Source organism: Balearica regulorum, chromosome 19 (genome assembly GCF_011004875.1).
Source record: "Balearica regulorum gibbericeps isolate bBalReg1 chromosome 19, bBalReg1.pri, whole genome shotgun sequence".
Taxonomy (NCBI): Eukaryota; Metazoa; Chordata; class Aves; order Gruiformes; family Gruidae; genus Balearica; species Balearica regulorum.
In genome coordinates, this window is record NC_046202.1 from 6,922,623 (window position 1) to 6,935,642 (window position 13,020).

The 13,020-nt window shown below is 53.9% G+C and overlaps 2 protein-coding genes across 2 annotated transcripts; both read left to right on the plus strand.

The window, feature by feature from the left end:
* Nucleotides 1-1,270: 1,270 nt before the first annotated feature.
* On the plus strand, nt 1,271-3,827 carry CHCHD2 (coiled-coil-helix-coiled-coil-helix domain containing 2). Its single transcript, XM_010313444.2, has 4 exons — nt 1,271-1,445; nt 1,975-2,221; nt 2,822-2,981; nt 3,508-3,827. Exons 1-4 carry the CDS (start codon nt 1,396-1,398, stop codon nt 3,516-3,518), a joined length of 468 nt encoding a protein of 155 aa, XP_010311746.2. The 5' UTR covers nt 1,271-1,395; the 3' UTR covers nt 3,519-3,827.
* A 1,163-nt stretch (nt 3,828-4,990) lies between these two features.
* Nucleotides 4,991-12,778, plus strand: PHKG1 (phosphorylase kinase catalytic subunit gamma 1). Its single transcript, XM_075771318.1, has 10 exons — nt 4,991-5,340; nt 7,878-8,011; nt 8,302-8,477; nt 8,795-8,849; nt 9,449-9,514; nt 9,737-9,900; nt 10,481-10,571; nt 11,485-11,638; nt 11,723-11,848; nt 12,463-12,778. Exons 2-10 carry the CDS (start codon nt 7,929-7,931, stop codon nt 12,712-12,714), a joined length of 1,167 nt encoding a protein of 388 aa, XP_075627433.1. The 5' UTR covers nt 4,991-5,340; nt 7,878-7,928; the 3' UTR covers nt 12,715-12,778.
* Nucleotides 12,779-13,020: the final 242 nt, after the last annotated feature.

The following is a 13,020-nucleotide window of genomic DNA, read 5'->3' on the forward strand; positions in this document are numbered from 1 at the left end:
TATAATGAAGTGAGATAACGTTGCAGGGTGGCAATCACATTTTGGGGATGAATGTGTGTATGTATACTCTAAGGACAAGAAGCGAGGTGCCTGCCTGTAACGGGAAACAGAGTTGTATGAATTTTTACTTTCTGTTGAGACTGAGAGTTTATTACCTCCTTAGGTCTAATCCTGCATGTTAGTCTTCTAGACTCTTTTCATTCTTTTCAATGGGGTTTAGATCAAGAAATAAACCAAACAACTGGTGTGCTAAACTAACTGAGTAAGGAAGGATCAGATTTCAGCAGAACAGCTTTACCTCTGATATATCTGGACTTAGGTAGTAACTCTAGGGACTGTATTTTAATTGCAGTCCAAGTTATATGACATAACTTGTGCCTTTCTCATCCTTATTAAAAGATTAATTCTTCTCTAAAGCTCTGCTAAGGTTAATAACTCACAGCAGATTCCAGAAATCATTTATGTTCTGTCTAAAGACCTCCCTCCATTTAACAAAGTGCAGTGACATTCACTTTATTATAACCACTCTGCATCTAGTAGCCTAACTACACAGTAGAAGGCCTGACTTTATTCTCTCTCATTTGCTATTTTTATTGTGTTCCCCTCCCTGGACTATTCAATACCAATCTTTTCAAGCTGTCTTTCACCATCTGTCTCCAAACTTTCCAGCCCCCCCGCCCCGTTTGTTTTTTTTTAAACAAACCCCAACTCAGGTGTGCAGACCCTTCCACCCAGAGGGACAGCCGAGATGGGGTCAGGCCTTGCTAGAGCCACCAGCAACCATGGCGCTGTCATGATTTATCTTGTGCTAGAGCTGCTGTGTATAAAAAAAATAAATTAATACAGTAATTATTAAAAAAGACATCCCTCAAAATACAGTGTCTCAAACCCCACAAACCCGAAGAGCTCATGCCAGCCCACGCAGATGGCTTTGTGCGTGGGGCTGAGGTGGGCAGGAGGTGCCCTCGCTCCTTTTTGGGGTGGACTGAGGTAAATCCCAGCCTTTTGGGTGAAACTCAGCAATTCTGCGAAAGGCTGAAGGGCTTTTGGAGGCTCCTTCACGGTGTCTCGCGTGCTGCCTCTGGGCTTCTCCAGAGAAAGCGGTTCCCACAGGGCAGGCGCACGTCTGAACACCATTTAACCATTTAATTTTCACAGAGGCACCCGCCGCCATCCCTCCCTCAAACCTCCGTTTCCCGCTCCGGGCCAGCGCCTCAGGCGGGCGGTGGAAGGGGCGGGCCTAGCGCAAACCCCGCCTCCCCGCGCGGCGTTACGGCAGTGACGCAGGCGCGCGCGGCGGGTGTCGGGTGACCTTCAGAGGCGGTGGCTGACGGTCCGCGTGAGGCCGCGTTCTCTCTTCTCCTCACCTCACCTCAGCAAACCTCCCCCGCCGCGATGCCGAGGGGCGGACGGAGCCGCACGTCCCGCGTGGCGCCCCCCGCCAGGTGAGGGTTGTTGGGCTCCTTCTTCCCCCCCTCTCCTTTCCTTCCCCGCCCCCGTGTAGGCCGCAGGCGGCAAAGGCCTTTCCGCCATTCCGGGGTTGGGCGACGCACCGGGGCGAGGGGGGTTGGCCCAGCCCGGCTGCTTTGAGCTCGGTTATAGCAAGGTCGGCGCTTGGCGGGAATGGAGGTGGATGTCTCCAGCATTTGCTGGGTGGCAGGGCCCGGCCATCCAGTGCCTGAGCGTTAAGGGCCTACTTAATCAGCCCCTTTTAGGCTATATCTCATTTCCCGCAAAATAGCACGCTTCTTTGGGATGTGGGGGCTGCGGCTAGTCCTTAAAACACAGCCAGGAGGAAGCCTGTAAACCTTACCCTGTTGTGCGTTAATTACTCACCAGAACATTGCGTTCCTGCCATCAGTGCGCAGGGTGTAATAAGGAGGAACTGCAACCGCATGCTCTTTGCAACTGGGTGGTCTCTGCCTGCTTTGAGTTTGGAGTGACAATGTGAGGTTTCTCTTTATGTCCTTGCAGTCGGGCACCACAAATGAGAGCTGCATCACCAGCGCCTGCTGCTCGGGCGCCTGTCCCGGCAGCAGCCCCAGCTTCTGCTGTGGCTGCTCCTGCACCGAAGCAGCCTGGTCTGATGGCACAGATGGCTACAACTGCTGCTGGAGTTGCTGTAGGCTCTGCTGTCGGCCATACCATAGGTCATGCGCTTACAGGAGGGTTTGGTGGAGGAAGCAGCTCTGAAGCTGCAAGGCCTGATATTACTTATCAGGTAAGAGAAAGCATAGCTGGATGCCAGCTAATGAGGCGCAGTTAACTTGGCAGATCAGTTTTTTATATATATAGGCTTAGGTAATTGCTATAGACATAAAAACCATGCAAGTAGCTGGGAAAGCACGGGTAACTGTAGAGACTCAGTCTCCATGGTAACTACCACAATCACCATGAGTGTCTTAAAAGTACTTCAAAGGGATGCATGAGTGCTTGCAGTAGGGTATTAGTGTTGTGTTCTGCTGTAGTACGCTCTGATTCAAACAGGACATGTTCCAGGCCTGATGACGGTAAGGTCTATTGCAAGACCCCTTTGTGCTGCTCACGCATTAAGATAATGCTGTTACCTTGCCCAGATGCTATCCAGGGTTACTGAAGTGTATCCAAAGTTACCTAAGTGTTTGTAACTTACAAAACTGTTCAGAATGTGTCATGCCACTGCTGGAAACTTTTGTACTTCAGCCCTTTTTTTTGTTTTCCATTTAAACAGTAACACAACATTTTGACTAAAACTCAGGGAGGAAATACAGAGCAGGCAGTACTTGGGGTGGTTTCATAGGAGCTGTGGAAGGGATGCTCATGAAAGTGTGTGCCATTTCAGGAGCCCCAGGCAGCTCAGCCTGCCTACCAGCAGCAACAGTCGCAGTTTGCTCCTTGCCAGTATGAAATGAAACAATTCCTGGAGTGTGCGCAGAACCAGACTGACCTCAAGCTCTGCGAGGGCTTCAGTGAAGTGCTGAAGCAGTGCAGGTTTGCTAATGGTAAGTTGACAGTGCTACTGGGCAGCTACTAAATGAGTTAATCAGTAAAATTATCATGGGAAGTCCTGGGTTTTTTCAATCCATACGGTAAAGAATGGATTGATGCAGAGCACGTGCACTGAAGTAGGTTAGAGCAAGCTGCTGTTTTGTTTGGCTTCCTGTCTTGGTCTTGTACGTGTAGCTGGAGGTGATGGGGTGGGGAGAGGAGGAATTCCTGAAGCTTTTGTGCTGCTGCATGGACAAAGCTGACAGTTTGGGAGAGCGGTGGCAGCAGGCTTGGAGAATCAGCACAGCGCTGCTGGCCTGCAGCAAGCGCTGGTTTGGCACAACTCACAACCCATCCTGACCTGGGAGAAAGGAGACTGCCGAACACCAGTGTTGGGTGTTCAACACCTCCCAGCAAATAGATGAGGGGAGAGGGAGCACCCCAGATGTTAGCATACCTCTGCTTTACAGCAAGGAAGACCACCTGCCTTTCAGGGATTCCAAACTTACTGCAGTTAACCAATAACTTCTTACCTTACAGGTTTAGCCTAAGCCCTTGGAACAAGGTTGCTGAAGACCATCTTACAAGAACTGACCTATGAATGAAAAAAAAAAGCTTCATTAATAAAGTCTAAAGCTGTCTGATCTTGTTAGTTCACATATCCGCGCTATTGTCCTCCTCGTGGTGCAATTCCTGCCATAGCCACTACAGATGTGATACAATTTACAGCAGCAAATTAAGTTAGCACAAAATGGAAGAATGAACAATAAAGCAGAATGAGCTGATTTGGGTTAACTGGTTTGCTGATTGTTGTGTTGAATGTAAGTGATGTGGTGTATAAATAAACTTCTCTCTCTGAAGTACCGTGCTTTAGTGGACTTTGGAGTTGAGTGAAAGGTGAGCAGGCGAGACCTGATTTTGGCAAGTTCCTTTTGCCTGCAGGGCCTGAGCTACAGGAGGTGAGAAACGCCTGTGGCTCCATGGTTGGACATCTCCTGCCTGAGCCTTTGAACCCCACTGCTGATGGAAACACTCTGTGAGAAGGAAGCTGTGTCTTGTTCCATGCTGTACTGCCTGCAGTGGGGCTCTGTTCCCCAGCGGCATCTTCTCATCCCTTTAAAAACAAGCTCTGTGTTCAGATTCAAGAGATCTTGAGAAATCTTCCCTCTGCTCAGAGAGGATCTCGGTGGTCGGCCATTACCTGTGCTATGGAGCAGCTGTTCACTTGTGAGATAACAGCCTGACATCAGCCTCGCCGTTCCCAATAACAAGCAGAAGCTGTTGGGTTGTTTTTCTTCCTCCGTCTTGCAGTAGGAGTCTTGGACTGAAAAAGGTGGGAGAATTGAAGGTGTATTCTCATGGGGGGAGCGTGGCGGGGAATAACCTTGCACTGAAAATTGCCATTCCTGTTAAAAATACTTCCATAGCACGACCTGTTTTTCCTGAACTGTTTTTACGTTGTTGGGTATTCTGCCTGTTCCCAAGAGTCCCCGTCTGTGATCTGCAGTGCCTGGAAGTGAAAACATAAAAATCAGGATTCAAAATGGGGAGGGGTTACCTCAGGCCTGGCGGACAAGGACACAACCATCTTTCCTGGTGACACCACCAGTTTTGCTTCTGCTGTGGAAGTTCCCATCTCAGTTGCCAGGTGTCTCACTGTCCTGGTGAAAAGAAGTAAAATCAGTTTGGGCCAGAAACGCCCGCACTGGGCTGGTGCTGAGCTTGCAGCAGACATCCCTAAAATGCTCCCCGCGAGCAGGCAGGAGATGCGCTTAGGCTTTGGGGAAAGCGCAGCGTGGCTAAAACAGTTCGCAACTCGCCGCGGTTGGAAAGCGACAACCCACGCAGGAAAGCCGGGAGGAGGGACCCGGCCACGCCGGGGGCCGGGCGAGCCCCGGTTCTCCCCCCGCAGCATCTCGCTTCGGGGCGGCTCAGCCGTGACTCAAAGAGATGATTTAGCTCCGGGGCTGAGCCCAGCCCCGCGCAGGGAAGGGTTAAGGCTGACGGAGGAAGTCCCCAAACCTCCGCACTGCTGCGCGCCTCTTCCGCTCCGCGGCGGCCAGCGGCTCCGGTGCCCCTCCAGCCGCCCTCCCCGGGAGGGGGGGGTACGGGCTCCCCCCATCACCCACAGCCGGAGGGAACCTCACTTCGAGCCGCGGCCCGACATGCCCGCCCGCCGGCCGCGGCTGCCAACTCGCGTTGCGCTTTATTTTTGGCTGGGCAGCGGCCGGCAGCCCTGAGCGAGCAGCCGGCGGCAGCTCCCCAGCGCCCAGGCCCTTCCTCCCGCCCCGGCCTCTGCCCTTCGCCCGCCATCGCCCGCCCCAGGCCCGGGGACGGAATTGGCGGCGGCGGACCCAGGCTGCCTGCAGCGAGGTGAGGCCGGCGGCAAAGCCGCTCTGCCGGGAACCCGGGTTTGGGAGAAACCGGCTTCAGGAGACGGTGCTTTAGGGGCGGGGGAGGATTTCGGAGCCGGTGGGGGTTTTTAGCTGCCCCAGAAAGCTTGCTGTCAGTATTACTTTAAGCATTATTTTTTTTTCTTTACTTGCTAAGTACGCCGGGGCTGGTTCCCCGGGAGCTGCGGTGTCCCCTTGCTCGCTTGCCCTCGCCGAAGCGGGAGGTTTCGGTGCAGAAACACCCTCCCGGGGGGTGGGGGGGGACTTCGCCGGGGGGGCCCCGGGGTGCTGCTGCAGGGCGGGGGGCCGGGACGAGGCGGGGGGGGGGGGGGGGGGGGGGTGTACTCCCGTGCTGGCTTAAAAGCTGACTTTAGTTTGGGCTTTCCAGATTTCTCTCAATAAATATCTGCATGTTATTGAATATTTACCAAGGCAAGCGTTGAAAGCCCCGTCTCACAGCAGCGGGCCGGGCACACGCCGGGTGGCAATGCCCAGCGCCGGCTCCGTTAGCATTCCTCCATCTCTGCTTCAGGACAGAAACCTACAGCCCCTCTCTCCATTTCTCCCCCCCCCCCCCGCCCTTGCACTGCCACGGAGCTCGTACAGCACTGATAAGTAAGCCTGGCTTATCCTGTTAGTGCTCTGTACCAGCTGCTTACATGGTATCAGGGTGTTTTAAACAAACTCCTGGGCTCTTTCCTCCCAGAAGGCAACACACGGACACCAAGCTTCTCCTGGCAGCGCTCCGTGGATGCTCCCCAACCTCCAGCCCTTCCCTACAACACCAGCCCCCAGGACTTTGGTTTTCAGCTTCAAAAAAACACCAAAGTTGTTGGTTATCCCCCCGCCTTGCAGATATTTTCTTTTCCCTATTTCCTGATCATGCCTCTCATTTATAATTTCAGTCCTGACTTGGTTTGCCATTGCTCACTATTTCCAACAGCTAAAATTCTATGAATTAAATTAAACTCCTGGCTGTTTAGGAATGCTCCAGCCCTTTTTAGACATCCCTCCCAGCAGCAGACAGACACCTGAAACACAGCATCAGTCTTTATAACCAGGTCAGGACAGATACGCTTTGATAATAAGATTTAAATGTACTTAGAGATACAAACCTGCCTGGGAACCTCCTGGCAGAGTTACTGCCGCCTCGGAGAGAACGGCAAAGGAAAACCCGCAGTATCAGGGCTCTCCTGCCCACCTACTCCCTCCCCCAGCAGCAAGCTGTCAGCCCAAAGTGACGATTTTGCTGCCCAAACCTTTAAGAGCTGCTTTCCACACCAGCTGCTTGGTCTCTGCGTAAGTTTGCGGAGGAACTGGACCCAGACAATCAGGATTTCAGCAACACCAGGCCCAGGCACAAGCTGAGGATATCCAGTTCCCAGGGCTTAAAGGGAAATGCCGGTGAAAATTAGGGATGAGGACTACTGGTATTCCCCCTCCCCTGCATCAAAATACTGTCACATCGTTCCTCCTCCAGCAATGGCAGCATATAGGAAAAAAAACACCAAAAAAGAAACACACACCACCACCCCTCCCCCCCCAAAAAAAAAAAAAAAAAAAGAGGGACAAAAGCCTTTCAGGAGTTTTGGAGGCTGCTGGCAGCTGTACGCATGTGGCCGAGGAAGCTCGCTGGGCTGCCGTCCTCAGGCTGGCTTGGCCCCGGCTGACCCCGCAGTGCTGGCTGTCCCCGGGCACCCAGTCCCCTATCTGCACCCTGACCCACAGAGGCCCCACCCCACTGCTTCACTGACCCTCACCAACCATTTTTCCTCCTTAGTCCTTTTCCCTTCACTTTAAACACTTTTTCCCTCCTTGTTCTCAGCCAAACCATTCTGGACAACTTTGTTGTCTTAAAAATAGTCAGGGAAAAAAAGAAAAAAATAAAAGGCAACGCAGATTTCAGCGCTTTGCAGGGGTCTTTGGGTGGTGTCAGCATGGGGTGATGTTTCTGGAGGCTGCTGCTTCTGGGGACCTTTGGACCTGCAGTGCCAGCATTGCTTTGCTACTGCGCCCCTTTGCAAGCGTAAGGTGCAGCTCAGCCACTGCCTCCTCCACCAGAGCTCTCCCAGTGGGAGTCTCAAAAAAATAATTAAATTGCTTTCCCAGGTGGGAGGAACCAGGAGAAGTGAGGCATAGTCCTTAGCACGTGGTAGGAGCTGGAGGATGATGTTCTGAGCAGGGTGCAGGTGCTCTGCAGGAAGGGACGAGGTTTTGAGGTGCTGCAACTTTTTCCAAAGCCTTGGCCCCAGCCAGGCTGCTTCTGCCCCTGGGGACACCCAGGTTACAGGGATCCAGTGGGATTTCTCCTTTTCTCAGTGGGATCTCCACAGTGTCCCAAGGGCAAGGCTTTGCTTTTCCAACCAGCAAAATATCCCCTTTGGTCTGTGGTCCAGGATCATCCTCCTCCTCCTCCAGCTTGACGTTTTCCACTCTGGGGGAGATGGGGGATGGGACAGGTCCCTGCTCCAGCCCTGGGTGCAGCACATGCCCATCCTTGCTCTCTTCTCCTTGCAGCCCCTTTCTGCCAGCAGACGAGCCCAGAGTGCTGCCAGGCAGGAACCAGAGATGACCAAGGAAGAAGATCTACCAGACTGGAACTCATCCAAGGAGTTTTATGAAAAATATGAGCCGAAGGAGGTTTTGGGCAGGTAAAGCTTGGTTTTGGCAAACTGTGGTTTCACCTACTCCAGTACCTGATAGGAACAGCATCCCCTTGGGAATCTGATGCAGTGCCCAAAGTAGCATGGGGTTAAAAATAGCATGAAGAAACATTCTCCATCAGCTCAAAAATCTTCTGTCCCACCAAGACAGGGTAACAGAGCAAAACCCACTCAAACATGAAAATACCAACCAGCCCGGGTGCCGATGGCACGGCCAGGAGGTTGGGCTGGACGGGGAGGAATGGAAACCCCCATCTTGTCCGTGTTGTCCCTGGCAGGGGGGTGAGCAGCGTTGTCCGCCGGTGCATTCACAAAACCACCCGTCAGGAGTATGCAGTGAAGATTATCGACATCACGGCAGGTAACATATCCCCCAAGGAGGTGCAGGAACTGCGAGAAGCCACCACCAAAGAGATCGACATTCTCCGGAAAGTCTCGGGCCACCCCAATGTCAGTAAGTCAGGCTCTGAGTATCAGGGCAAGGGAGTTTTCTGCCCCATTTATTCTTCAGGGTGTCCTCAGGAAGGGTTTTTGGGGTGAAATCCCTGGAGGGTCAGACCTCCAATGGTGCTAATGCAATGCAGGGCACCTGCTTAGAGCATTGTTTGCTCTACCTCCACACACCCACCAGCGGTGCTCACGCTGCCCGGGTTGTCTCCAAACTAAAGCACATCAACTCTTCATTAATTCAATTAGATCAGCAATTTTTAATCCGTTAATGGACAGGAACACAATACACACTGTGCTCACAGCCCCCATGTTTTATTGCAGTCCAGCTGAAGGACAGCTACGAATCCAGCACCTTCTTCTTCTTGGTGTTTGACCTGTAAGTACCAGCTTGCCTTCTCCCCAAGCCCTTTCCCCCTCTGTAGATGGCCACCAGCCAACACTTGCCCCAGCCTTTCGTGGCCCAAACAGAGCAAAGGGGGGGCATGACCAGCTCTTGCTTAAGAAACGAGTCTTGATTGCTGCAAGCCCGCTCGTTGCGGCCTCGCTGCTGGCAGTGTTTTCCCTCTGTCAGCGGCTCAGCACTGCTCAGGTTTCCCCATAACCTTTGGTGGGAGCCGTCACGCGTCCCTGTGGGTTATTTATATGCCCAGCAGGACCAGGGTGTGCGTGACGCCGCATCTCCTGATGCCGGGGCAGCGCGATGGACGTCAGCAGAGGGGGATGACGCTGGGAGAGCCCTGTCCCTTTCCCATCCAAACCCTGCCCTTTCCAGGAACAGCCTTTCCTCCTCCCACCTAAATTTTTTGCAGCAATATAGGGATATTTTTACCCCTTTTTATTAACGAGTTGGCTTTTCATTTTGTGCAATGGGTGCCCTAGGGCTGTTAAGGGCCAGCGACCCCCAGGTGATCCTCCCTAAGGGCTTGGGGCCAGTTTGCTGCTGCAGCTTGCCTCTGTTTTCCCTCCCGCACACAGGATGAAGAGAGGGGAGCTCTTTGACTACCTCACCGAGAAAGTCACCTTGAGTGAGAAGGAAACCAGGTAAGGCCAGATGCAGAGGGCTGAAAATCATATTGCAAAAGCAGAGCGCAGGTTTGAAGAGCGACCTTGCGGCCAGCACGGCACCCACCGCCAACACAGCTCCCCAGGCTGAGCCCCCACGCTCAGACATAGGGGCTGAGCTGTGTGGTCCCTGTCCCCATCCCCGGGAGCGCAGTGCTGGTGGGTGTTCGGGCTAGAAGAGATGCTGTCACCCATCCCCAGGAAGATCATGCGTGCGCTGCTGGAAGTGATCCAGTACCTCCACTCCATCAACATCGTCCATCGGGACCTGAAGCCAGAGAACATCCTCCTGGACGACGACATGAACATTAAGCTGACGGACTTTGGCTTCTCCTGCCAGCTGCGTGAGAATGAGAAGCTCAAAGGTAGGAGGATGGTGAGGAGGGGGCGATGCCTGGCTGGCCTGTGGCCACCCCGATGCTGCAGAGCCCACAGGGAAGCCCCGGTGCCTCCCCTGGGGCCAGTTTTGCTGCCATGGGTGCAAATTGGTGTCTGTCAGCTTGGGGTTGCCCCTCCTGCTCACGCACAAGCCCGGCTCTGCCTGCAGCACAGCCTCCACACCTCACTCCTTGCCATGAAGAAGTTGCTGCCCATTAGGAAAACCATCTGATTCTTTCTCTTTTTTCCCCCTCCAGTTGATCCTCATCACCCCATCCATTTCTGCCCAACATTAAGGTTTTTTTTCCCCAACTCCATGTATCCAACAACAAGCATCCCCCCACCAGCATCCTCATTGCTCTCTTCGCTCACATTTTAACCATTATAATCCACCAAGAGAAGTCACCAGCAAAATGTGCACACATTGCAGTTACTCCCTGCAAGCATCATTGCTGCAAAGATCCCACCTGGGATCCAGACCCCCCCTCATTGACCGCTCAGAGGTGGGTGGGGATGGCACAAACCCTTCCAGGTGGCTCAGGGGGATGCTCTGCCCCATCTTTGCAGAGATCTGTGGCACTCCTGGCTACCTGGCCCCCGAGATCCTGCAGTGTTCCATGGATGACGAGCACCAAGGCTACGGGAAGGAGGTCGATATGTGAGTGAGATGCCTGCCTTCCCACCTCGCCCCTTGGGCTGCTCCCAAAACACCCGTGGTGTGAGGCACAGCAAGAGCTGTGCAGATGGGTACCGATTTGAGTGTTTGGAAGAAATTAAATGATGCACCAGAAGACACCTTTGGGGGCCACAAGGGGCTGTCTTGGAGACCAGGGGCTCTGGCACAGAGCTGGGGAAGAAGCAGCCTGGGGACAAGCCCATGTTCCCATTTTGCCCCATCAGGGAGGGCAGAAAGCAACATTCTGTTCATAAAAATCACCTCAGGGCTCAGCTCCAAGACATGGGGCTTTTTAAACACACCCCATAGGAAGACATGAGCCCAAGGCAGCCCCCAAGACAGCAGACAGCTCAGGACAGCCTGTCTGAGCCCAGTCTGAGCCCTGTGAGGACTCTGCCACCATTTCTGGTGGCTTTGGTCACAGGCCTGCAGCAGTCAGAGCTGTAACCACTTCAGACACACCAACGCATTTCAGCCCTTTTTCAGTTGAAATACATCCATTGAACCACACACCAGGACACTTTGCACACCACAGCCTGAACAGAGACCCCCCCAGAGCATCCAGTCCTGCTGACACCACCACATCCCACCCTCCCCTGTCCTCTCCCTCCCCCAAAAAAACCCAAGAAAAACCAAGTAAGGCAAACACCCCCAACTCACAGCTTCCTCCTGCAGCATCCAGAACAGCTCATCAACTCAACACCCCTGCTCCTTATGACCCATCAGGGCTAACGAGCCCCGGCCATGAGCTCAGCCTCCCTCATCAGACACCGCACAGGGCAGCATCCTCCTGGTTTTCCAGGGTGGCAAAGCCCAGCATGCCCTGGTTGGGGGGAAGCACTGAGCCACCCTTGGGGCACGGATCCAACGGGGTGCCCCGGGGTGCTGCCCACAGGTGGAGCACCGGGGTAATCATGTACACCTTGCTGGCCGGCTCGCCTCCCTTCTGGCACCGCAAGCAGATGCTGATGCTGCGGATGATCATGAATGGGGACTACCAGTTTGGCTCCCCGGAGTGGGATGACCGCTCAGACACCGTCAAGGACCTGGTAGGCACTCGGGGATGGGAGAACTTTTGGGAAGGGGTTACAGACACCTGGGACACCCTGGGTTGATGTGGTGCTCTCGTGCAGATCTCCCGGTTCCTGGTGGTGGATCCACAGCAGAGGTACACGGCTGGCGAGGCGCTGGCCCACCCTTTCTTCCAGCAGTATGATGTGGAGGAGGTTCGGCACTTCAGCCCCTTCCGGAAATTCAAGGTGAGGTTGGGTGTGGGGGTGTCTCAGCACCCCGACCCTGAGCCCGGGAGTTGCAGGAGCTGAGAGGTGGGATGGGTTTCCCAGTTGAGTTGGGAGAAACTGGGAGTTAGAGAAGGCTGATGGACCTGGGCTTTGGCAGGAAGCTGCAGTCTGGGTGAAGACCCTTCTCCAAGCGCTATTTCACTTATTTTCTGGTGCTTCCTAAGGGCCAGAAGAGGATTAAATAAGAAAAGGGAAAAGCCTGCCTCCCCTGCAAATCATTAAAAAAACCCCAAAACAAACACTTCTAAGGGGAAATCGATGACCCTGACATCACATGGGTGCATGAAATGACGCATGAGGAATCCTTTCCCTTCCCTGTAGCCAGCCATTAGGGCAGCTCATAGGCACCCGAAGTGGCATTAGGTGACACATTTAGGACTGACCTGCAGTTCTGATGTCAAGGGCACACTTGGAAAGAGCCTGTACTGCTCACATGGGAGTAAACACCCGTGCCAGGAGCCGGGCTTCCTCCCAACTCCACACGGATAGCAGCCACGTGGGATGTGCTAGGGCTGATCTGGTCCTGTTTTAGGACTGGCCACCAATTCCAGCCTGTTCCTCCCGCGCTGCAGGTGATCTGCCTGACCGTCCTGGCATCGGTCCGTATTTACTACCAGTACCGGCTGGTCAAGTCGGTCACCCGGGAGCTGGTGGTGCGGGACCCGTATGCCCTGAAGCCCGTCCGCAAGCTGATCGACGCCTGCGCCTTCAGGACCTACCGGCACTGGGTGAAGAAGGGGGAGGCGCAGAACAGAGCTGCCCTCTTCGAGAACACCTGCAAGGCCATTTTGCTGACCCTGGCAGCCGAGGAAGGGCTGTTTTGATTGCTGCTGCGTAAACCGACGAGTTTGCTCAGAGTTAAGGCGAATAAAATCTTTGAAAAACCAACCGGTGATTTCTTTTGCTTTTTCTTAGATACAATTGGCCTCGGGTCAGGTGCAAATGCAAACCCAGCAGACAGCTGCGATTTGCCCCTGGGGAATGTCCCACTGTCAGGGAAGGGTTTGGAGAAGCTGCCTCTGATAGAGCCGTAACCAGCAGCAGCTCCCAATGTGCAGATCTGCTTGGGGAAGGCTCAGCTCAGCCCTGGAGCAGGACCCTTTCGGGGCAGTCGCAGGTGGAGGAGGGAT

Bases quoted from the DNA above. Each gene is read 5' to 3' on its own strand.
- CHCHD2 (XM_010313444.2), top strand. From the start codon at position 1,396: ATGCCGAGGGGCGGACGGAGCCGCACGTCCCGCGTGGCGCCCCCCGCC. The intron at 1,446-1,974 runs GTGAGGGTTGTT...ATGTCCTTGCAG, and splicing joins CGCGTGGCGCCCCCCGCCAG to TCGGGCACCACAAATGAGAG. The intron at 2,222-2,821 runs GTAAGAGAAAGC...GTGCCATTTCAG, and splicing joins GGCCTGATATTACTTATCAG to GAGCCCCAGGCAGCTCAGCC.
- PHKG1 (XM_075771318.1), top strand. From the start codon at position 7,929: ATGACCAAGGAAGAAGATCTACCAGACTGGAACTCATCCAAGGAGTTT. The intron at 8,012-8,301 runs GTAAAGCTTGGT...TGTCCCTGGCAG, and splicing joins CCGAAGGAGGTTTTGGGCAG to GGGGGTGAGCAGCGTTGTCC. The intron at 10,572-11,484 runs GTGAGTGAGATG...TGCTGCCCACAG, and splicing joins TACGGGAAGGAGGTCGATAT to GTGGAGCACCGGGGTAATCA.